The sequence below is a fragment of the Saccostrea cucullata genome, unplaced genomic scaffold (genome assembly GCF_032062105.1).
Source record: "Saccostrea cucullata isolate Sc308-1 unplaced genomic scaffold, CSIRO_AGI_Scuc_v1 ctg3618, whole genome shotgun sequence".
In the NCBI taxonomy this organism is placed as follows: domain Eukaryota; kingdom Metazoa; phylum Mollusca; class Bivalvia; order Ostreida; family Ostreidae; genus Saccostrea; species Saccostrea cuccullata.
The window spans coordinates 24,193-50,690 of record NW_026932245.1 but is presented as its reverse complement, the minus strand read 5'-3'; the positions used below and the strand labels follow the sequence as shown (position 1 = coordinate 50,690).

The 26,498-nt window shown below is 34.9% G+C and overlaps 1 protein-coding gene across 1 annotated transcript in view; it reads right to left on the bottom strand.

The window, feature by feature from the left end:
- Positions 1-10,336: 10,336 nt before the first annotated feature.
- Positions 10,337-26,498, bottom strand: part of LOC134234721 (uncharacterized) — a 30,935-nt gene continuing 14,773 nt past the window's right edge. The window contains 25 exon segments of the mRNA XM_062716779.1: positions 10,337-10,709; positions 10,894-11,056; positions 11,226-11,385; positions 11,684-11,885; positions 12,279-12,391; positions 12,607-12,808; positions 12,999-13,109; positions 13,217-13,378; positions 13,702-13,982; positions 14,744-14,805; positions 15,904-16,316; positions 16,720-16,725; positions 21,635-21,649; positions 21,737-21,811; positions 22,114-22,293; positions 22,626-22,726; positions 22,855-22,954; positions 23,968-24,105; positions 24,209-24,321; positions 24,483-24,607; positions 25,043-25,146; positions 25,296-25,430; positions 25,674-25,812; positions 25,906-26,143; positions 26,344-26,478. Coding sequence (XP_062572763.1) covers positions 10,470-10,709; positions 10,894-11,056; positions 11,226-11,385; positions 11,684-11,885; positions 12,279-12,391; positions 12,607-12,808; positions 12,999-13,109; positions 13,217-13,378; positions 13,702-13,982; positions 14,744-14,805; positions 15,904-16,316; positions 16,720-16,725; positions 21,635-21,649; positions 21,737-21,811; positions 22,114-22,293; positions 22,626-22,726; positions 22,855-22,954; positions 23,968-24,105; positions 24,209-24,321; positions 24,483-24,607; positions 25,043-25,146; positions 25,296-25,430; positions 25,674-25,812; positions 25,906-26,143; positions 26,344-26,478 — 3,713 coding nt within the window. The 3' untranslated portion in view covers positions 10,337-10,469.

The following is a 26,498-nucleotide window of genomic DNA, read 5'->3' as shown; positions in this document are numbered from 1 at the left end:
TTAGGGGTTAGGGTTAGTTAGGGTTAGGGTTAGTTAGGGTTAGGGTTAGGGGGTTAGGGTTAGGGTTAGGGGGTTAGGGTTAGGGTTAGTTAGGGCTAAGGGGGATAGGGATAGTTAGGGATAGTTAGGGTTAGTTAGGGCTAGGGGGTTAGGGTTAGGGGGTTAGGGGCTAGGGTTAGGGTTAGGGTTAGGGGGTTAGGGCTAGGGGGTTAGGGTTAGCACTCCACTCAGTTGACCCACTTATCCCCTCAACCTCAGAACTGATCACATGATTTCTCTCAACCAATCAGAATCTTCCGCCCTAGCGGGAATGCTTATACTACTCTTATAAAAAAGACTATCGTAATTGCTAGCGCTGCTTGAGAGGGCTAGCAACTGAAAAGATATCTCTTTATATAGCAAGGCAATATAAGTTCCTTGCTGCATATCTGTAGCTTGCTGGCCTGAAGAAAATTGGGATGGATGACTCCAGTTTTTTTATACCCCCGTAAGCAAAGTTTCGGGGTATATAGTTTTTGTCGTGTCCGTCCGTCGGTCTAGCTGTCTCTCTGTCTGTTTGTGTGTTTGTCCGCAAAACTTTAACCTTGGCCATAACTTTTGATTTAGTGGAGCTATGACTTTCATATATCACATGTGTATTCCTTGTGACAAGGCCTTTCTTTGGGTACCACCAAATTTGACCTTTTGACCTTGACCTTGGAGTTTGACACATTTTTACACAAAAATTCCAAACTTTTACTTTGGTCATATCTTTTGAACAGTAGGTACTAGGACTTTTATGCATTACATCTGCATTTTTTGTGGCAAGACCTTTCATTGGGTACCAACAACTCTGTCCTTTTGACCTAGACCTTGGAGTTTTTCATACTTATAAAAAAACTTTAACCTTGGCCAAAACGTTTGAACAGTAAGGGCTTTCAAACGTCATATAAATGTGTGTTATCCTTGTGATAAGGCGCTTCATTGGATATCAAGAACTTTGACCCTTTGACCTTGACATTGGAGTTTGACCTACTTTTCAAATACAACTTTGAACATAATTTTTGAAAGGTTAGAACAAAGGTTTTCATATTTCCAGTATTCAATCCTTGTGTCAACACCTATCATATGATATCAAGATCGATCCTTGACCCCTTGACTTTGGAGTTTGACCTATTTTACACAAAAAATCCAAATTTTTACTTTGGCTCTAATTTTTAAACGGTAGATACATGTACTAAGAATTTCATATTTTAGATATCAATTCTTTGTGGCAACACCTTTCATTTCAAACCAACAATTTTGACCTTTTGACCTTGACCTTGGACATTTTCACACTTACGAAAGAACTTTGGACATAACTTTTGAACAGTAAAGGCTAGGTCTTTCATACTTTACATATGTAATCCTTGTGACAAGACCTTTCATCAGATATAAACAAATTTGACCTTGACCTTGGAGTTTGACCTACTTTTTACAAACTTAAACCTTGGCCATAACTTTTGAACGGTAAGGGCCAGCACTTTCATACTTCCCATATATGTAATCTTTGGAACTTAGGCCTTTCTTTAAAAACCATCAACCTTGACCCTTTAACCTTGACCCTGGAGTTTGTCCTACCTTTAAAAACTTTAACCTTGATCATAATCTTTGAACAGGTGGTGCTATGGTTTTATATTTCACAATAGTATTTTTTTTCAATATTTTACCCCAGAGAACTACATTAGTTCAATATGCACTACATTACTCTCTGTGTCTTTGTAAAGGAAAAAGAAATATATGTTTGATTATTTCTTAATTTGATAATTATGTAAAAATATTTCGTCTAATCATTTGTGTGATTATTATTGAAAGCGATACTCAAGATATCTATTCATGTACTGTCATTTTCAATATGCATTTTGATTTCATATTTATTTTTTTCACTTTTAGGAGAGAAAAGTCCGTTATTTGTAGAAAAAGGAGCCAACAGGCCCACATTACTCACTTAAGCACATTTGCCTTGAAAGAACAGAAATCAGATCAGTTTGAAATGTCTGTGTGGGACAAACATGAATTTACACTACCTGAAGATGCTTCCATTTCAATATTATTAATCACAGTTTTGTTATTCTTGAGGGGAAGAATTTTCAAAATACTTTTTCCCCAATATATTCTTTTGTAAACTTTTGTAAACTCCTTGTTGTGGCCCTTAAATACCCTTGGGTGTCAGTTAATCTACATTACGTAAAGATACTTCTGTATTAATATGACTAATAATGGTTTTGCTGTTCTAAAGAAGAAATAAGATATTTTTTAGATATTCCTATGTAAAACTTTGGGCCCCTGTTGTGTCTGTGCCCAACCCCAGGGGTCACGTTTTGAAGAAACTTGAAATTACACTACCTGATGATACTTCTGTATATGTCTAATTATGGCTTTGCGGTTCTTGAGAAGATTTCTTAAGATACATGTATTTCCTATGTATTCCAATTGTATATTTTAACCACCTGTTGTAGCCCTGCCCTCCCCACAGGGGTCATAATTTGAATAACATTGAATCTCCATAACCCGAGGATACTTCTATGCCTAATCATGGTTTTGCTGGTCTCGAGAAGAAGAAGACTTAAAACGACATGCATTTACTATACATTCATACGTTAAACTTTGAATTCTTCTTGTGGAAAGTTATAGTGAAATGGTTCTTAAGAAGTTACAAATGTGAAAAGTGTACAGACAAACAGACAGGCAGATACCAAACAAAATGTTAACAGAAAAGCATTTATACACCAATGAAATGTTCCTAGAATGTAAAGCTGTAGAATTTTTTTAATAAGATTTTTTAAATGATGAATTAATCTCAATGATAAGAATTTTTTTTTTTTGGCACCCAAAACATTAGAAAATTTCAAAATTTGGTTATATTTCACAGTTGTTAAGAAACACTAGCTTCAAAGTGCACTCATGGTAACCATAAATGAAATACAGTTTCTAAAATTATAAAATTTAAAGAATTGGAGTGTTTGCTTATTGCAATGCTAGCAAAAGTATTACTGGTAATTATTAATGGAAGCTAAAATTTCAAATATTTTGGTCACAGATAGTTTGCTTTCTGGTCATTGTGCATTAAGTTGCCATGGCAACCCAAGTATAATTTGATTATGGAATCTTGTCATCCATACAAATGTTTTGTTACATAATAATATTGTATCTAAAGCTATTTATTTTTCATTTATAACGTCTTTTGTGTAAGATCTCATTTCAGCCCTAAAATTTAGCGAAAAAAATGCCTGAATGTAAAAGTAAATTGTAGATACAAAAGTGGTCGTTAAGTGTTCAGAATTGTACCCATGGATTAATAAAGTATCAAAATAACTTTGTCAGACCCAAATTAATTGACATTTATGCCAAATCGCATTTTTAAGAAAAAAAATCTATTCGTATATATCAAAATCTATACCAAAAAGGCCAAAAAATAACTGTTGTTGCGTTGTTGCTAAGGAAAATTTTCTGTTGCCATGGAGATTAATGATTATAAATTATTATTTCATTTTAAAATTATATGAGAGTTATTTTCTTTTACTTAAAAATTGTATCTACCACAAAAAGATAAAAAATTATAAGATTTTTGACCCAACCCTTTACCATTTTTCATTTTTTAGTTATCAAAACATCCAATTTTTTGCTAGGCAACGAATAGAATTTTTAAAAAAACCCACGCTTTCAAAGTCAATCTGTAAAAAAGAAAGTTCTCTACTTTTATGTGAAAGTCATGCAAAATCTGTATTAGCTTGGAATTTTTTTTTAAATTGACCTTGAATATTGTCAAAATCAAGGAAAATGCTGAATCAGCAAAAATGCAGAAACATACATATATTCTAATGTCTACCATAGTACTAGCTTCAGATAAAATATCAATGTCTTGTGTGTTTTAAACAAACTAGAGGTACTGTGAGCGATGAGCTCACTAAATGATACCCCCCGCCTCCCATATGGTTATAACTGGTGAAAAAGTCCATGTTTTCCTGTGGCCGGGAAACCCAAAATATGCGTCGGATCAAAAAGTAAAATAGGAGGTGCACAATGGCAACATGTAATAAAGATTCTGTGAAAGTTTCATCAAATTTCATTCAGTGGTATGAGAGGAGTTGCGGATAAGAGATGGGTACCCCAAAGCGTAACAGACGGACGGACAGACGGACGGACGTACAGACGGACGGACGGACGGACGGAAATACCGATTACTATATACCCCCACTTTTCAAGCGGGGGGTATAATAAAGGGTGTGTCTTTATCATGACAGTAAATGAGAATTATTGTTAAAGTTTTTATATAATAATTTCAGGCTTTAAAGAACAGTTATTTTCAGTGCCTTCACCTAAAAAAATTGGCTGGTTGCTAAGGAAATTACTTTGACCAGGTTTCCATAGTAACCATGATCCAAAACATTTTTTATTTATTTTACATACGTGGATCATAGCACAGGCACCTGACGTTACTTATTTTTATTTTAATATATAAAAAAAATTCCCATACCTAATAATAAACCTGACGTTACTTATTTTTATTTTAATATATAAAAAAAATTCCCATACCTAATAATAAACCTGACGTTACTTATTTTTATTTTAATATATAAAAAAAAATTCCCATACCTAATAATAAAACAAGGTCCACAATGTCGCCATCTTGGATATTTCTAGGTTTGCCACATCGACTTGTATTGTCGTCTGAAACTCCGTCAAATAAATTCCCTGCAACCATATTCTTTCTGTTACCAGTCTTTTGGGGTCTAAACTTACGGACACTGCAGCCAGAAGGGCGCATCACACTTGCAATTATTAAAAATCCCTCGTCAAACTCAATCTACTGCTTCAACAATCCGAGAAATCGCCAAAGGGAGGCCGGAAGTTTACATCAATATGCTAATGGGAATTCCGTATTTGTCAGTTTTGTGGTGGATCTAAAGCGGCGTGTTATAATTACTTTGACATTTTAATGAATATTTCGATTTATTGAAATGAAAAAAGATTCAAAATGGGAAAAATAAAACACTTCTTGTAAATATACCTGTAAAATGCAGTGTATTAATCTATAGGCCTACAGATCGTTGCGTTCGAAACAATCTTGAATAAAAGAGGGGGTGCTTGAAAAAAAAATCATCTAGAGTTTATTGAACGGTTTTCAAAAACTATAGTCTGCAAACCATCCAGTTATATATATACATATATACCTGACATATGCTTAATTGAAAAAGGGGAGGGTCACATTGATAAAAGGCTATGTAATGAACACAATGTCTTGGTAATGAACTCAATTATTAGCTTATACATGTATATGTATAATCTGTCACCAAGAAAAAAATGGTTCGGACAATAAAAATGTTGCCAGGCCACTACATGTACTTTATTGCAATACATAAAATTGCAGATCACAACACTCCCTGAAATAATTTTAGTGTGCCTCCCCCTCCTCACACACGTGCGCATGTGCACATACTTTAAATAAACAAAGTCAATCTTCTCCACGGATAGCGCTCAAACAGCGCATCAATAATGACAGTTTTATTAAGGTCTTTCGTTTCCAACGGAAGACCTTCTACTGATTCTGTTGGTAAAGATTATTAAGGTCTTCCGACTTCCTTCGGAAGACCTTACTGTTTTTCTTATGTTTCCTATTATTATTATTATTCCCTTTTCATAGTACACGTGATTTCTCGGAAACTACTTGACTGATTTCAAAGATTTTTTCAGGAATAATGCATTGTTATAATATCTCCAGACCATTTTTTTATTTTTGGTAAAATCACTTCCGGTCACATTTTCCGTCCGATTTTCTTTTTTTAAATTGCCATTTTGTCCAAGCAACTCCTCCTTAACCACTCAAGATTTAATCACGATATTTTCGGGGATGATAAAACATCTCTTTCAATTATGCATGGCATCTTTTGATTTTGCATCCGTCACTTCCGGTCGACACAGGAAGTGACATTAATTTTCGAGATTTTTTGAAAAAATTAACTGTTTTGAATAATGGCAAGTAAAACTTATGTTCACATTAACAATCGTCAACAAAACGCATCCATTTGAATAACTTCCGGTGTAAACCGGAAGTAGTCGAAAAATTAAACTATCTCTCTTGCGTCAAAAGAAATAGAACAAATGGTTTTATGCGAGTTTTTTGAAAGTTTTTTTGTACTTGTGACTTTGACGTCGGCCGGAAATGATGCCTAAATTGTCTAAATTCGTCAAATGATGTCACTTCCGGTCAAACCGGATGTAGCCAAATGATCTTATTTTGAAGGTTTTGACGTAAAATTGAAATTTTTTAAATTTTAGAGACACTGAAGGCGTCTTAACTCATTCCTTTCTCTTGTTGACGTCACTTCCGGTCAGAACTGGACGGAAGACCTACTCGTTGCTTTGCAACGAGCTTTGCTCTAGTTATTCTTTTTTTTCTTCTGCTTCCTAGACCGCAACTTTTAGGCCTCATATCTCACTCATTTATCAACGGATTTCGCTCAAATTTTCAGAGGTTATAGACGTTTATAAACTCTATCAGAAAGCTGACTAAAATTTCAAAAAGTCACTTCCGGTTTTGAGTTATTTCCCTTTAAACGAAAATTTATAGGCTTTCGTTTCCAGACAAAGGCTCAGAGACGGCTAAGCTGGAGCAGAAATTCTACTGATTTTAGATAAAAGAAGGATTGAAGTTGTGCACATCGGTTTTTGTTTTTCGATTTCTCTATTCAAAATGGCGCTATATAGGGGTCAAAAATTAGAACGCTTAAAAGAACCAAAAATTACTCATATTTTGCTTTTTATCTTTTAAACTAAAAATATTTTGTTAAAATATATAGAACATGATTTGTGCAGAATTAGAAGATCTTTCGAATGATATGTCGGAAAAAGGGCTGACCCCTAAATTAAGGGATCTAGAGGGGCCAAAAGTTTTTTCCAGATATCTCAAAAAGTATTGAGAATTTGTTATACATCAAAGAAGCAAAGTTGTTGAAAATGTCAAGCTAAATCTAATGGAGTCGTCAAAATACTTCCAGCGTCGTCACTTCCGGCCAAACCGGAAGTAGTCGGAAAACGCGTATTTTTGCCGTTTTTGACAAGTTTTTGGGCAACATATGTCTCTGGGAGCTTAAAAATTAATTTTTCGTGCATAGTCGTCACTTCCGGTCAAACCGGAAGTAGCAAAAAAAATAGCTTATTTTTGAATTAATTAACATCGCTTTAGAGGATTCAAAGCATTTTTGGGCGTTATTTCTCATTTTTGTTAAAAATGAGAACTACTTCCGGTTAAGCAGGACGGAAGACCTACTCGTTGCTTTGCAACGAGCTTTGCTCTAGTTAATTATATTTATTATATTTAGTGCATGTAAGTAGGGACTTACAATCAACTCAATATTTTGTCTCGAAAATGTTCATTGATCAGCATGATCATGCAGGCCAATCTTCGACATTTACAAAATATAATCGATTTAATCATGCTATATCGAAATTATTTTGGAGGAAAATAAAATGAATGTTCTTACATGTATATTACATTGTATTATTGTCTGAATGATTGTTTTTGGAATAAGATTAAACTTTCGCTGGTTATTTTTAAAAATAATCGTACAAATATATTGACCAATCAAAAAAGGGCTTTCCCTAAGAATTTCAAGTCGAGTGTAAACTTCCGGCCCCCCTTTGGCGATTTCTCGGATTGTTGAAGCAGTAGATTGAGTTTGACGAGGGATTTTTAATAATTGCAAGTGTGATGCGCCCTTCTGGCTGCAGTGTCCGTAAGTTTAGACCCCAAAAGACTGGTAACAGAAAGAATATGGTTGCAGGGAATTTATTTGACGGAGTTTCAGACGAAAATACAAGTCGATGTGGCAAACCTAGAAAAATCCAAGATGGCGACGTTGTGGACCTTGGTTTATTAATTAGGTATGGGAATACTTTTTTTATATTAAAAGAAAAATAAGTAACGTCAGGTGCCTGTGGATCATAGGTCAAGAGAAATCTATGTGTGGAAAATCATTGAATTCTGAGAACCTGAGTGAATCACCTTTTGCATGATTTTTATATGGACTGGTACTTAATACCTCAAAAATATAAAATTTCCCTGTCAAACTCATCTATATGTTGTTATATGCAATCAGATTGTAGTTTTTCTCACGTTTAAAGAATGGCCCTATTCGGTATAATAAAAATACACAAGGTAAGAAACAAAAGTTGTCCCCGCTATAAGCGTTTGATATGCCGTAATCGGACGATTTATTAATCGGATACATAAAATTTTCTCCATTAGTTTAAGAAGTATTTTATTCATAATATACAAAGAGTACAATATGAATATGGATTGAACAGCAGGCCAAGGGCCTATATTAGTTCTCTCCATTAAAATTTTCTCCATTAGCAGCGTTGGAGGAGGTTTTGTGGCTGCTTTTCTGTTTCGCCTTATCTGATTGGTTAGATATTTAAACTGTATTACAATTGACCAATCAGATAAGGCGAAACAGATAAGCAACTCCAAAACCTGCTCCAAAGCTGTCAATGGAGAAAATCTATGTATCCGATTAATAAATCGTCCGATTACGGCATATCAAACGCTTATAGCGGGGTTTAGGTTAGAGAGACTAGTAAAAGAACATCTTCCAGACAGAGTGTTTGCAAAAGTATGATAGGTAACACTGTTATTACCTTGGAAATCTGTCTCGAAGTGGGGCATCCCTGTTTGTTTACAGCTTTTGTTTCTGAGACATATAGATGTGTTTGACTGGGAAATTTTATATTTTCGAGGTATTATACACTCTCACATTTTTTTTTCATTAAAAAAAGGGAGGGGGTATTATCCATACTTCAGGTGCCTGTGGTGCAACTTCCAAAAAGACTACAGTCACTGAAGAAGCTGTTTTAATATTTTTTTTTAAAAATTTAGTACCATATAGGTTCATCTAGATTGGACCGAAATGATGGGGACCAATCAAAAGCAGCAAGTTGTACCGAAACTGCATGTTTAGAAATTATTCTTCAATATTTGAGGGAGGGGTGGTGGCCTTGTAACCGATTTGAGAACATTCTTTTACTTTCGCCTTTATTAATGATATTAATGCCTACATGTATGTGTAGTGCAAGCTTGCATCCAAATTTCTTGATTCACGATTAAAATTGTTTATCTCAAATAAGAAAAAGGCCCTTTTTTAATGCAGAAAAGAGATATAAAATGCTTTGTGGTCTGATTTTTCTCCCCTAGATCCGCCTCCTCTGTTCTCAAACTTTTACTGATCTTTTAAAAGTGCATGCAATATACAATGTACCTGTAGTCAATCCCCTGAAAATTTATCTGCTTACCATTATTTGAAACATGACTGACTTTGCAGAGTGCAAATTTGCAACCTTGTACAACCTTGTGACATGTCAGATGTACTTTTGCAGATAGGATATATTGGTAATTTGAATACTATTTAAGGAATACTATTTAAGAACTCACCGTCTTCGTCGATTATGCAAATTATTCCTCGTTTTCAACTATCGTTGATGCCCTGGCATACCCAACACACTAGAAAGTGATTACTTGTATTTTCGTTTCATTGTATTTAGATTTTAAAAATGTTGTCTAATAGATTTTAATTACACGATATCGACCATGTCAACTTCAATAGTCCCCGTCCACTGACGCCAGTCACTAAGACAGACGCACGAGATTTCACTGTCTAGTTGGTTGGGTATGCCAGGGCATCAACGATAGTTGGAAATGTGGGATAATTTGCACAACGGGTGAATCAATTATCCCACGTTTCCAATTATCGTTGTTGTCCCTGGCAAACCCGACAAACTAGAAAGTGATTCCTTATACATGCATTTCCATCTCATTGGGAAATAAATTTCATATTTGAAAAATGTTGTCTAATAGATTTAAATTACACGAGGCCTCCCATGTCAATTTCGATAGCCCCCGCCCACTGACGAATGCACAAGATTTACATGCATATTAGGCCTCCTTAGCTCTTTACCTTTCGCTGAGCGAAAATTTACATTCCTGTAGAATTTTCAAGAAATCAACTCAACTAACTTTCAATGAGTTATCACAAAGAAAACAGATAGAAATAGAAATGTTCAAAGATTGTGCTTAGCGGAAGAATCAATCTATAATCCAGTTCTATGTCGCGATTAATAAGTCAAAATAGATAAAACTATAAAATATTTTAATGTTACAATGTCATAAAAACTAAAGTATTGCATAATATGATAATTCCTATAAAAGCAATTTTCATAAAAATGTTCGAAGTGGCTTGAAAACAATTTTTCGTATAAAAGTACAAAAACTATAATAATTGATGCAACTTTATAATAGTTCTATAAACTGGAAGTACTGTAAAAGGTCTTCTGCATATAAAAGTATAAAATCATAATCTATGCAACTTTGTTAAATTAACTTGCTAAAATATTTTACATTGAATATTATCTAAAAGTGGACACAGAGACAGTTTATATTGCACCAATCCCGTTTCTTACAACTTCTCTAACCAGTAAAGCCATTTCCTTTCTCTGTCAGATGGTATATGAGGTTTTATTCCCCTCTCGGCAACAAGTTCTTCTTCCGGAAACTCCGCTGGCGTTTCCGGTTCCCATTTTACAAGATTGAATTTTTTCACAATTGCTACTAGGGGGATCCACCCCATGGCGCTGATAATTAACATTGCTGCTATAAACTTACACCATGCTGGCCACTCTGTTGTTATATTATCCGCCTGAAAATAAAATGAAATTTACACGGTAGAGAAACAGCTCACTGCGTCATCAACATTGTGTAACGTCATCATTTCCATTCAATTTTAATGGAGAGATAGATCAAATAAAAAAGCAATCGAAAAGCAATAAAATACAGAAAAAAACGTTCCTAAATATTTCCTCGAATAAATTTTTACAACTTACTATGGAGGGAATCCATGCCTCGTACGTCGCGCTGCTGATCATTGATTTGATGAAACTTGCGAGGAAAATGACGATGATAACTAGCGGAGATACGTACTTCCACATAATCAACCAATAATAATTAGGTCTTTGTCCTGTCATTAGTTCAATGTCGTCACCAAACCTTTCGAAATGAGAAAAAAGAAGCATTTATCAACTGAAAATATAAAGTAAAATTTGATTTTTTTTTCAATATCTTTTCAAGTGTATTCTTTTCAAAGGTGGTTAGTATAGCTCTAACAAATCTGTGTCATGATCTGTTGCAATAATTACTCTTTAGTACGAGATCTTACCTTTTTAGTCCGTACGCATACGTTAGTCCGAGGAGTTCGCCAAGAGCGATGATAAGGAGAGGGATATTTCCACTGTATTCATCAAACAGAACAAAAATGTAAGGGCCCGCTGAATCCGCAAAGCAGAAGGAGATCAGTAAGGAAACCAAACAAAGGACAGCTGGAAGACAGGGAAAATGCAATGTAAAAACGATAGGATTAAATCTAACAACCAGAGACAAAACCAGCTTAGATATATAAAAAGAGCAACAGTAACAGTACAGTAAGTTTTTGTTCATGCGTACTTAAATCTATGGTGGTATAGATGTCAAAATAGATCAGAACTTTGCGGGCACGTGAAAATTTTCTTTGAGGAAAGGTGTATTTCATTAGAATCAAACATGAAATGGATTAAATTTCTATATTGATAATTTGATAATGATAATTAGTATTTACAAAAATTAACAAGTTCTTTTTACCTGCACACACTTCTTTACGGAGGTTTTTGACGAGGTTCATGTCGATGATGGAGGTGACGACCCCCTCTAACATTCCGAACATACTGTCCAGCCCGAGGGTCAGCAACATCAGAAAGAACAACACTGACCATACGGGGGCGGCGGGTAACTGGTTAATGGCTTCTGTGAAGGCAATGAACGCCAGTCCTGTTCCTGATCCGCTCTTAAAATGTAACAGAATTTTTTTTTTAAATTAAAGATTCTAAAATAATTAAATTTGAAAATGCGAGTTCACTGGTCATTCACGCTGCCTTAAACATTGCGGGATTCTTTATTTCACAAAACGAACATGTTAATAGTTATTTTAACAGAAACGGCAATAGATTGGTGGCTTAAGTTGTTACTGATTAACAAAATTTGTATAAGCCCTATAAATAAGACATAAAAGGTGCGTTTTTACCAGTTTTAACATCAGATACAGTGTTTTTATTATTTTTCATTTGGTGAAAAACTCATCGGGCACTTTTTAATTTGCAGAAGCTTGAAGGATAAATAGGGATATATAGAAATATTCTGTATTGTATGTGTGCGTGAGTAGTGGGGAGGGGTTTTTTACCTTCTGTATCTCTGTTTTGATGTCACATGTCAGGAACCCTGTTGTCATATTCTGGCTCAATAACAAATCGTTCTGGGCATTACAGGCCTTAAAACTCTGTGTTGCCTTGAATCCTGAAAATGTAGGTTTGGCATAATTTTATTGAATTGTTTTTTAGAAAGAATATGCATATAACTGTTCCAGTAGTTTTTGCTCGATGGTCATTTTTGTCCTAAGGTTGAGTCAGAATTTAATAAAATGTTCAACTGAAATTACTAGCTCTGTTCCTTTACCTATTAACTCCAATACATGTATATCATATTCTTTGATTATAATCTGAAATATATACCTAGAATTGAGAAAATTACGACTCCTGCAAAGACGGAAGTGCCACAGTTTACGACAGAAACCAAGATGGCGTCTCTGTAGCAATTGTTTCGAACGGGCATGTAGGAAGAAAAGGCGATCAAGCCCCCAAAAGCCACTCCAAGAGAAAAGAAAATTTGTGTCGCGGACTCTATCCACTCCTGCGGATCTCCTAGACGAGAAAACTGAAAAATAAGTAAACATACATTTAAATTATCTTTAAATTAAAAAACAAATAATTCCAAAACATTGTATTTGTTAAATACATTCATCAATGATCCATGTACAATTTACAAATGATTTATTTATGTGTGCCGTCCATCAATAGAAATTCCTGTAGAATTAATGAGAAATAAAGGGAACTGAAAAGCTTACATCCGGGACGAAAAAATGTTTCACTCCTTCTTCAAACCCCTCAAGCGTCACACCACGGAAGAAAAAAATAAGGAGCACCAGATATGGAAACGTTGCCGTGACATACACAACCTAAAATAAATGAATTTCAAATATCAGATAACTAGATTTATTGGAGATAATACCGAAAGAGGTACAGTTCTCGGAGACCATTTCAGAAATTATATATATGTGAGTACCTTGCCCGAAGATGCTATTCCTTTTGCCATGCACAGGAAAACAATTAGCCAGGCTGCTAATAGACTGACCACAATCCACCAGTTCAAGGTCCCGCGTTCATCAACGGAAGGTGAGATGTTGAGAGTTTCCCTGTACCAGAAATATGTGGTTGAGCCACTCATCTAAAATTAAGAATTTATATATATTTTATACCAAAAAAGTAAATTGCGATTCGATTAGAAAAGTTTATGCTTTTTCAAAGAAAAAGACAGAGGGAAAAGGTATAGACCCGGATTATAGTTAAATGATACTAAAATTAGTTTCTTAGATATGTGTTTTGATGTGCAGTATTGGTAAATCGAGAGCATTTACTATTTAAAGATGTATGATAATGCAAAGGTTCTTTAACTTATGAATTCAAAGATTTTTCTATCTATACAATGAAATTTATTGAATCATGGAAATTCTGTGTTTCTTTTATACTGAGTCCCCGAAAGTAACTAACCGAACACTCCGTGACATTTCCAGGACATTCAGCCCACGGCAGGGGAGACTGGAAACTGTTGACTAGATAATACAGACACCAGGCTATTATAGTATTATAATACAACGAGACCCAGAAGGAAACCATAGCACTAGCTATTCCGATACCAGCAAGATACGGCGATATTTGGTTCCAGGCGCCAATGGCACCTTTACGCAAGCGCTGACCCACTGCAAGCTCCAAGTAAAAGATGGGAACGCCTTCAATCGCCAACATGATTGTGTACGGTATGAGAAAAGCACCTGTAAAGTAAGAAAAAATATAGAAAATAAGACACCGGTGGCTCTTTTCACAAAGAAACGAAAAAGACTAAACATTTTCCCCCATTCTACAACTAATATCTAAAACTGAGAAAATCTCAATTTTCTATAATATTGCATATTTTATAATTAGATTGTAATTATTTATTTAGAAAAATTAAAAATTACAGAGTGGTGAAATTTTAGTCTTAGTCGTAAAATATTTTGTGAAAGTATTATAGTATATTTTACTATAATTTTATAAAAATTTAATTAATTAAATAGTTCTTGTTTTTCTTCTATAGTCCTCCTATAATAAATGTGAATTTCAGTAATTAAAATTTATTTACAAACTAGGTTGTCTTACAAAGTATAGGATATACATGTACCGCAGTTTCAGTTAATTTTGATGAATGTGCAGTTTTGTGTGTGATTCCCCTCCCCCCATTTTTTTATATATTTTTTTTACATTAGACATTTATGTAATATGTCCTATGAAATTGATTTTAGTCAAAATGCACTTTAATCCATGCGTGTGCTTCAATTTTCTTTTATTTAACACCGTCACCGATCGAGATTCATATACCCAGGTATCGCCCACTCACAGGTTCATTTATCATGCATCATTTAAAACTGTGTCCTCTATTCAAGGTCAGTTAGCTTTAAATTCGTGTTTTTCCCTTCTTTTTTGCTTTGTATAGTCATGACAAAGTTTTTTTTCTTAATATCTATTGCACAAATGAAAAAGTTATTAATCAACTCACCGCCTCCATTTTTCTGTGCTAAATATGGAAAACGCCAAACATTTCCCAATCCTACAGCGTATCTGCAAAATAAAATTTAGTTTATAAGACGATTTTGATTATATATTTATAGAAAATAATTTGAGAGTTTAGAGGAATATTTAGAAAGTACGAGTTTTTCATTCAATAAAAAAATAGAGACGAAGCCATGTCATATAGTTGACATAATTTTGACGCTGGCAATTTTAATCTTTTTTGTGATTAACATGGTTAATAAATAAGTAATATTGAGTATTTAGATAACATCTTATCAGTAGTGATGATTTATGGATACATAGTAAATGTACTAATTACAGTCGGCAATGGGTCTCTGATTTTGTGCACACGTGGACGCCCCGCCGTTTTGCCTTATTAGCAGAAATGTCAAACCAGCGGGGTATAGTCGCCTGCACTTTTTTTTCAAACCATATGTACAATCTCTGTCTTTATACTTTATGCCATCTGGTCATTGTTTACAAATTAAGACCAAATTTATTTCTAAAAATAATTGGGAAGTAATTATTTACTAATAAAGACTTCAGAATTTTTTTTAAGTTGATCAGATAGAGATTATGTACCCATGCAGCCTAGGCCTTAATGAATAATGGTTTACAACACAATTGGCTGTACTTTATTCCATACTTGCATTTTTCTATGTCTAGCTCAATCAGTTTCATAGTTATTTCATTCCTCCGTTAAAAAAAATCATACAATTTAATATTAGTTATCTCTCTTTTTCAATTACGACTCTCTTTCTGACTCTATGGATTTGTGTCATTTCCTTTGTGATATAGGCCAATAGTATCTGTTTTGGTGGGAAAAAAGATTAACACCACCCCCGTCAAATTAAAAACTAGAATCAAACGAATCGCGGGATAGCAGGATATCCCCGTTTAAAAAAATTGTTTCCATAAATGATTACATCTAAAATACTAATTAAAATACCCTATGTCCAAATATCTGACCTTTTCCAGGCGTTTTTTTTTTGTTTACGCTTTTGATATTTGAGGTGCGGGGAAAGAAAGATTTCCTGGCAAGTCAAATACCAAAACTGTGACAAACGCAAGAAAGTGGGATATCTCGGACTAACAAAATCTTATGAAATGAAACGAATTTACACTCTCAATAAAAATACTACTTACCCAACGACTGCTAAGATATACTGAGCTTTGTTGTCCCAAGTTTCCCTCTCTTCTTTAGATTCTTTCGAACCTTCTCCATTTTCTGTTGCTATGAGGGCGTCTGTTGACGTACCAGCCGTTTTGGCAGGATCCTCCGACATTCTTTCCGTTGATTCTCGCCAACTTTTTCTACTTCCTGTCTCCAAAGCGGATTCGAATGAGTTTCTCCGGAGCGCCGGGTACAAGTCGAGTGAGACGCCGTCCTTGTGTATAAGTGAGCTTGAGCTCTCCACTGTGAAGATACTAGGGGTAGAAGCCGTTTCAGATAATGCGGGATTGTCATAAGCGTACTGGTTTCGTCGGCCTGTTTGTCGCCTCGGGGGGTCTGCTTTGCCATGATACATTTTTGATTAAGGTGTCAAAACCAGTTGGACCTGGATATTGAACAGTGAGAAGATCAATTAACTGAACAAACAAGTTGCATCACCCGAAAACACATCTGCAATATTTATCAAGTAATCCGCTTGCGTAATAATAAAACCTGGGAATGGTTTCCGGAATTGTACCTTCTTGGACGTGTTTGCTTTATATTCGTCTCTTTTGACTAACCAGAGGAAAGTGTTGACATAAGAGTACCGCAAAGAACGTAAAAGCACGTGTATAACCTTTGTAAAATAAATCTTTGACAAAATGGTGTTTCGCGTGAATTTAGGGTATTATTATTAGAATCCTCTCTGTGATCATATACAATAAAGCATCCTCAACAAAATGCACTGAAAGCAGCTTCTAACTCTCAGAGGTGGTCAACGATTGAGAAGTTTTTTAGCTCACCTGAGCCGAAGGCTCAAGTGAGCTTTTCTGATCACATTTGTCCGGCGTCCGTCTGTCTGTCCGTCTGTCTGTCTGTAAACTTTTCACATTTTCGACTTTTTCTCAAGAACCGCTGGGCCAATTTCAACCAAACTTGCCACAAAGCATCCTTGGGTAAAGGGAATTCAAGTTTGTTCAAATGAAGGGCCACGCCCTCATCCAAGGGGAGATAATTGAGAATTAGTGAAAATTTGGTGGTATGTTTTAAAAATCTTCTTCTCAAGAACCACTGTGCCAGGAAAGATGAAACTTATGGGGAAATATCCTCAGGTAGTGGAGATTCAAGTTTGTTCAAATCATGTCCCCCGGGGGTAGGGCGGGGCCACAATGGCCGACCAAAGTTTTATATAGAAATATATAGGAACATTCTTTAAAAATCTTCTTCTCAAGAACAGCAAAGCCATGATTGCTCATATTTATATGGAAGCATCCCCAGGTAGTGTAAATTCAAGTTTGTTCCAATCATGACCCCCGGGGGTAGGGCGGGGCCACAATGGCCGACCAAAGTTTTATATAGAAATATATAGGAAAATTCTTTAAAAATCTTCTTCTTAAGAACAGCAAAGCCATAATTGCTAATATTTATATGGAAGCATCCCCAGGTAGTTAGATTCAAGTTTGTTCAAATCATGTCCCCCGGGGGTAGGGCGGGGCCACAATGGCCGACCAAAGTTTTATATAGAAATATATAGGAAAATTCTTTAAAAATCTGCTTCCTAAGACATGACAAAGTCATAGTTCATCATATTTATATGGAAGCATGCTTAGGTAGTGTAGATTTAAGTTTGTTCAAATCACGTCCCCCTGGGTTAGGGCGGGGCCACAATGGCCGACCAAAGTTTTATATAGAAATATCTAGGTAAATTCTTTATAAATCTTCTTCTTAGGAACAGCAAAGCCATAATTGCTCATATTTATATGGAAGCATCCCCAGGTTGTAGTGTATTCAAGTTTGTTCCAATCATGACCCCCGGGGGTAGGGCGGGGCCACAATGGCCGACCAAAGTTTTATATAGAAATATATAGGAAAACTCTTTAAAAATCTTCTTCTCAAGAATAGCAAAGCCATAATTGCTCATATTTATATGGATGCATCCTCAGGTATTGTAGATTCAAGTTTGTTCAAATCATGACCCCCGGGGGTAGGGCGGGGCCAAACTTTTGGTTTTACACTTTTCTATAGTATTGTAATTATAACCAATTTCTACTTTTTCCTAGCCACAATGCTCGGGTGAGCGATGTGCCCCACGGGCCTCTTGTTTTTCTAAATAATTGTGAGTCAACAATATTTCCAATAAAAATCCAAAATATTATTTTTTTTTCGAAGCAGTACTGTACATGTATATCAGAGTCGATACATGTATCTTTAAATATAATCAATTTAATATTTTCTAATCTATCCTGCAGAATAAAGATTGTCCGCAAAGCTTAATCAAGCAGTAGCCGAGAATGTATTTTTAATATAGGCATTTGAAATTAGTATAAAAAAGGGATTTTAAAAAAGAAATGAAGCCAATTTTTGCATGATTAGATCGACCACAATGTATACAATTTATTGATTTGACTAAAAAATTATAATAGGTATTTCTGTCTCTTCGTTGACACGATTTGGTAAATATCTTATAGAGCTTTAAACAATCTCATTATAGTTCAAGGGTAAACTATCTGTTAGATTCTTAGTGGTTCACGTTTGATTAATTAGCCTTCATGTGACTGCTTACTGTGGCGGATCCAGGTATCTTGAAAAGGAAGGGGTAGTTTGGGGTCTTGGCAGGGGCCCACAACTACACCAAAAATTTATTTATTAAATCATGTATTTAGACTAAATGAGGAGGGAGGGCTCTAAATCCAGCAGTGGCCTACATATTCAACTACCCATAGTGCGATTTATTCCCAAAACGGGTGGTTAGGGGTTGCAGTATTTTACACTAAAAAGGAAATTTTAAAAATCTTGGCCCCCTCAAAAGTTGGGCTGGATGAGGATAAAATAGGGTATGCTAGGGGACGATAGGGTCAGATGAGTGTTTTGGTACATTGTTATTTTTATTTTTTCATCATTTTTATCGAAGTGTAAGGAGGGAGGGTGGCTAGAATCGAACACCACACCCTATTTGAATACACCATCTCCTTGAAAGATTTCATGTGACATATACAAAATAAATGCAGTAGGTAGAGAAAATAACATATATTCCAAATTTTCCTCTAATGAGCTTAACACCGAGCGTGTTAAATTTAAAATGCTGAAGTCATCCCCCCCCCTTCCCCCTCCGAAAACCAGAGATCGTTTCTCACAAAATATAATAATTCAATGTACATCTAATTATATACGTAAACTAGGAAGTACATGTTTAAATCATCCAAGCCTGATATCTTGTAAGTATATAAAGTACGTAAATTGATTGAAAATTCCTACCTCGTTAGAGGGATACCTTTCTTTATATGGTGTACTTTAGAAATTGCTTCTTGTAACAACTGACTTCCGTGTTACTTCAGATACGGATCAGTGAGTTAAAAAAAATTTCATTGCATTTAACAAATGCTTGAAAAGTTTTAATCCGATTTTTAAAAATATATTCATGATGTGACCCAGATTCTTCATCATATTGTACACTGGATAACTGTTTTGTATAGATTTGTAAACTAATGAAAAATGTTTTGGGAAATTGAGGAAAATATATCATGCATTACAAAATGAAAGTTTATATAGAGTCTATCTTATTCTCTCCCACAAAGGAAATCTGACATTCATAAACTTTTCAAGGACAACATCCTACAGGTATTGATGAACAGAATTTAAATGGGGAAAATGTGTTCGTGGCTTTATCATTAATAACTTATGAGTAATATGCCTAGTATAATAGCATTTTTTTTAGCTCAGCTGAGCTCAAATTAGCTTTTCTGATAACCAAATGTCCGTCGTTCGTCCGTCCGTCTGCCTGTAAACTTTTCACATTTTCAACTTCTTCTCAAGAACCACTGGGCCAATTTTGACCAAACTTATTACAAGGCATCGTTGGGTACAATCTCTACCCAGAGTTATCTTTCGCTTCGCTATGAGTGGAACGATAACTCTGGGTAGAGATTGCCTTGGGTAAAGGGGGGGGTTGATTGTTAAAATGAAGGCCAGGGGCCCGTTTTACAAAAGGACTTACGACTTAAGACCAAATTTAATTCTTCAAATAACCTTTTAAATAACATTTTATCGGAAATTATACTTTTTAAAAGGAAAGTGGTAAGAAATTTTTACACAACCAGTTTCAAAGAGAATTATTAATTTTGCAAAAATATACAACTATCTGAAATTTTTGGTTTTAGTCGTAAGTGCTTTTGTAAAACGGGTCCCAGGTCACGTCCCCTTACAAAGGGAGGTAATCAAGAAAAGACAAAAATTGGGTGGGGTCATTAAAAAATCTTCTTCTCAAGAACCACTGGGCCAGAAAAGCTGAAACTTATTTGGAAGCATCCTGTGGTAGTGTAGATTTTAAATTGTTTAAATCATGACCCCCGGGATCCAAGATTTACATTGAAATATTTTGGAAAATTCTTTAAAAATTATCTCCTCAAGAACCATTGGGCCAGATAAGCCTAAACTTATCTGGAAGAATTCTGGGGATGTGTAGATTCTAAATTGTTAAAATCATGACCCCGGGGGTATGACGGGCAACAACAGGGAATTCAAGTTTTACATAGAAACATATAGGATAAATCTTTAGAAATCTTCTGAAGAACCAATGGGCCAGAAAAGCTGAAACTTATGAGGAAGCATCCTTGGATAATGTAATATCTAAATTGTTAAAATCATGACCCGGAAGGGGGGGGGGGGCAAAATAGGTATTACAAGGGGGGATCTGGTAAAGAACGGTATCAGGTGAGCGATGGGGCCCATGAGCCTCTTGTTTTCATTACTTATATGTGAGTAAAACTTAAAAGTCAATGTTAGGAGGTCAAAACATTGGTACTCAGAGGAAGATCTTGTCTCAAGGAATATACAGGTGATATAAAAACCCTAACACCCCCAATTGACAAGTTACCGCCAAGGTTCAAAAGTAGTTCAACCTCAAAGATCAAGGTTAATTTAAAAAAAATGTTGGTGCTCATAGAAAAGGCTCGTCATATGATATATATACACATAAAATATAAAAGCCCTAGCACAAAATCAGATTTGTTGGTATCTCGAGAGAGTTATGTCACATAAGGGATACACATGTGAAATATGAAAGCCATAGCACTAACCATTCAATAATTATGGACAAACAGAAAAATTTACTGACAGACAGACCCGAATCTTTATGTATTTTTGAGAGTTCTTAAAGGAAATTTTAGAGGTATCCATAACAGTGAAACATCACAATTAAGTCTCCATTGTTAAGCTTGCTGCAAGGCTTTCTAAAATTTGATGTCATTGTTTTCCTTTATGTAAATCTCTTTAAATTGCAAATGGGAGGGGTTTGAGACTTAACTCCATTCATTTCAGATATTTCAATAGGGTTCGTTTTTATTCGACATCGTTTTAAGAATAATCATATACAATAAAACTACATTCATACTTTATTGTTTTTTTCAATGATAAAAAGTTTGGTTTACACACATTTCACTGGCATAATTTTTTTAACACATATAACATAAACCTGAATTAGAATACCCGCTAGAATAAAAACATGACATATCGAAAGGTATTGCACTGAAGTCACATTTAACAATATCACGATACAAGTTCTACAGCCCATATAATCCTGGTAAAAACTTTGTCCAAACACACATCACACGGTTATCCAATGTTTCAGCTGAAACGAAGAATAAAAATCATTAAGGTATGCATAGTGTTCAACTGTGAATGAAAATTCTTATTCTGAAAGAACAAGGAAAGTGCGTGCTCGCAAACACAAAGAACTGGGTACTTATCAGAACATGACATTGTTCTTACGATACCGGCGCAGAAAATTGGACAATTTTATCTGTTGCCAAGGACGCTCGAAGGACTCACCCTGAAACGTTTGACGTCATTGGTTCTTGTGATTTCCTCGTGATCTCTTTTTGGGGTTATGCACTTTGCCAATCTCTGTGTAATACATTAGAACATGTTTGATTAAAGGAACTCATCAAAGTACTGAGAGTAATTAATTTATACGTAATTGAAATATAATTTAGTTATGATATATTTAATGGACTTTTGAGCTTGAATACTGTTCGTTATCTACATTTAATTCAAATTCCAATCGAAACACCGGCAATTAGTGACGTATTCATATGAGTGAAAATTTCTCTAGAGGGACATTTAACAACATACATGTACAACCAATCAATTAATCACCTTTTGCATGAGAAGTTCTTGAGATCAGAGAAATACGTCAGTCTTTGTACCTGTTTAAAAGTTCCTTTAGTGGACAGCAAGAGATACACTGCATAACCTGGTATCAGGAGCATTGAGGAAAGAGCCACGCCCCATCCTATGACGTTAGCGTACGAAGGATAGGTGTACACGCCCATACTGCCCTTATAAGTCAGTGGTCGATAATGAGAAAAGCTTGATATCACAATTATCTATAATGAATATTAAAAAAAATTAAATTGAATCAAATGTGTGCAATGCATTTCTAGTAAAATCGTCCAAAAATATCTTGAGTTCAATTTAGATGTAATTTAATATTTAAGTAGAGGCTAACATTTACTTTGTTGATTTTATAAAAGAATGTATATTTAGAATTTAAACTTGATTAATGAACTAAATAATATACCAATCAAATTTCAAAGAAAATGAGAAGGGTATTATCAGAAGGGTATTTTAAGTTTAACACGAATGTTTCAGCACTTGTATGTGGTCGCTGAAAAGGAAAGGGACGGAGGTGGAAAGAAAGGGGGGGGGGGTTAGTTACCAATAGGAATGTAGGACTGAGGATTTTCCAACACACTCGCCAATACAGCCCTGGTCTATGGCCTGTCATCTGATAAATGTCCGAACAAAACTGATCCACCCCTGAAAAAGTTGGATCACCGTTTTAAAATTCTGTTAGCCTCCTTTAATATTCCACATAACAAATACTTTTCATGAAGTCTTTCTAATTTAAGTGAGAATATTTTAAATATAATTTTCTTTTGACTTACCATAAAACCAGGAAACGGCGATGACTTGAAATAGAATGGCAAATACGATGGAAGTGCCGGCAGCGAATGTATCCAGTATTTTAAACACATACATACCTCCCTACAAAATTAAGAGAAAGAGAAAAAAAAGTTACAGTATATTTATCAAGAAAAAGAAGCACTCAGTTTTTTTTTTTAGCGCTTAGAGAGAAGGCCGGATATTTTTTTAAAATTCATTCAATAAATTGCCGAAAAAAATGATATTATCGTACAGATTACAAAATATATTTAATATTTGTTACCTATTTATTACTAAGTCTGTCCTTACACTTACTAAGTGTAAGAATATTTATGAAAAATTGGGTGTAGAATCTTTTAAGTTTCTCCCATAGATAAAACGTTTGTGCTGAAATCATCTTTTTATCTTTCATATTATCATCCGAACTGGTAGGGAATTTCACACAAAAATATAAATGTACAAAAGATAAATGGTTTTGCACTGAATGAGAAGAAATTGGTGCACATGGCATTTCACCTGCACCGCATTGCAAAGCCTTGACTCTCTCTTGGTTCAAGCAACCTTTCATATTTGTTGTATTACACATGTGCTTTTTCTCTCAAAAGGTTAAATAGATTAGACAGATATCAGAAAATAAAAAAAGCAACTAATGCATGGATTGGTACGTATTTTTGACTTATTTAGATTTTTAAAAGAAATTACACAAATCATATAAAATCTCTACACAACATATAAGGAAATCGTAAGTACTAATATTCTTTGTTGTTCAAATTTTAGACCGTGTTCCTTTATTGTTCAAAAATATGCAATATTTTGCTCAAACTTTGTGACATTATTACAAAAAATCACCAATTTCTACATTTACTCGATCTGGCAAATCGCATTCCAATTATCTATACGAACATAAATCTACTAGACCTTTTGCCGATTTCTTAAAAAAGAAAGAAAGAAATGTTTGTGTTATTTATATTTAAGAGAGTTTCATTTATTTTTTTTAACACTTGCTGATAATACTCGGTACATTCTAGTAAATCATAAATCCATGCGCAATTTTATAAAACGCGCAGAAGAAGAATCAAGTCTATGTAACAACTATTTTTGGAGCCTGTACTTACTACAGTCATACATGGAATGGAGAAAAGGAAGGCACTAACGACAATTAAGAAGGTTAAAACTTCCCGTGCCCACCGGTGTCTAAATACCCTGTAGAACTGATCCCGGAGACCCGTCAACGGAGATTCTAAGCCGCCAAACTACAAAAACAAAAAATAAAATTAAAGACAGTATAATTCGCAAAATATTTAGTCAAGAGAACGCAAACAATGGGAAAACAATCAATAAAGCAATGCTACTCACCGCGCTATCCAAACCGAGCGTAATTAACATGAAAAAGAACAGAATTCCCCATATTGACGATCCCGGAAGTGTAGAAATGGCTTCTGGGTAGACGATGAAAACGAGACCCGGGCCTGCAATTATGAAAGTTGTAAGATTTTAAGATTTTATTTAAAAGAACTTTTATTTAAAAGAAAAATTTAAATTAATTTTTTTTAAAGAATAAGTCACAAGGAAACATAAAGCATCTATAAGTCACAAGGAAACATAAAGCATCTATAACAGACAATTTTACCATCTTGTGCGACATCCCTGATGTCTTTTTGCTGTTTTTGAGCCATGTACCCAAGGTATGTGAACACGACAAAACCAGAAAAGATACTGGTAATGCAGTTTACGGATGCTGTTATGAGACAATCCCTGCAAATAAGAAATTGGGCAAGATTTGAATATATGGACTGATTAGGTGTACATGATGTACTTAGAAGCACTAGAATTATAAATTTTAAATCTGACACTTCATCTACCCGGTATATGTGACGCAAAAAACTACTGTTGTTAATACATGTATCAACTCAGACACTGAAACTCGAGAGAAGAAACAGATTTTCTATGTGTTGTGTTTATGGTATACCCTCTAAGAACATTTAGGAGTCTTTAAGCTTTTGTATATAATAATCTATTTTTATGACAAACATTCCTGAGGAGTTAAGATACTGTTAATGATAAAAAAGAGATTAGATTAAGAGATCATGAAAAAACTCATTTCTACAAGGATTTTATTTATGTATCCGGAAACGAAATTCCACCAGATCACTTGGAAAAAGCAGAAGTTTATGGTTCTTTTGTTTATACCTGTAGCAATTGTTATTAAACTTGTTATAACTGGCGTATGCAATGTGTGTTCCAAATCCAGCGCCGATGGAGAAGAAAATCTGCACTGCAGCGTCTATCCAGACCTAAGGGAAAGAGAGTACGGAGCAAAATCAGGTCTTAAAGTCTTTGCATATATCCTTACTCTCTTTTAATAGAGGATGTGTCTTTTGGTTTGAATAGAAAAAAAATGAAAATCACACTAACTTATTCAAGTATCAAAGCAAAAACTTGCCTGAACTTCTGCGAGCCTGCTCATGTTTGGAACGATGAAAAATTTGACCCCCTCTCCTGCACCAGGGAGCATGGAGCCTCGAATCAATAGAGCAGTGAGTATCAAGTAAGGAACTGTGGCCGTGAACCAGACGACCTTAAATTAAAAAAAAAAAAACATTAAACTGGCAACACTCATCTTTTTTTTACATTCGAATAAATTTAATTTTCGGCATTTCACTGAAAATTCATATCTTATAAAAAAAGTTTTAAGTTTCTTTTGTTAATAATAATTTCATTTGAAATTGGATTCAGTAAATTTGAAAATTTCTTGATTCAAAAGTGTCTCACTGAGACAGTGTGAATTTTAACAGTTAGTGCTAACAAATAACAAAAATACCTTTCCTGCACTCTTAACACTTTTCCACAAACTGAGGTAAAGAATAATGAACGTAAGGGCCACACATCCAGCGACTTCCCATTTGATTCCACCGAGGTTGTCAATTCCCGAACTCTTGTGTAAACTGAGAACGCCTCGTCTTCATGCAAAAAAAAATCTTATATGACAATCAGGAAATAATAAAACATATTAAACAGATACAGAATGCCAGATGCTTTGAACATGTACCTACTCAAAATATTCGTAAGAGGAAGAGATAGCAGTGCTGGAGTTAAAGGTCCTATTTGAGTGTGTTTGATTGGTATCCCAGTCTGACTGCCAGCAGTCACGTGTGTTAAATTCGTGGTCACACCTTGACCAGGGAGTGTTCCAAGAGAAAGAAGAGAACAGGTAGTAGAACGCCCAGGCGATAACCATGTTGTAGTAGAAAGCGACGATGTAGGCCATCCAACAAGAGGCAAAACCTATACCTACAATATCCAAGTGTGATTAAAAATTATTCCGAAATCACGTAGAATTACACGAAAACAATTCAGTACGAACGTATTTATTCTTATATAAAAGGGACTACAATGTACAAGCCATTTTCTCGTAAAAATACGTCTCAAATTCTTTAATATTTTTTATTCAAATCTTTGGTCTAAACGTATTTTTTCCCAAAAATGTTTACCTCTGAACATGGGTACAAGGTTGTTCCAAACATTTATGGGCCCCTCTTTGCTGAACTGCCCCATGCTAAGTTCCATAAAGAAGACGGGGACAGCGCCGAGTATGAGAACCGTGAAATATGGAATGATAAATGCACCTGCAACATCCAAGACTGTC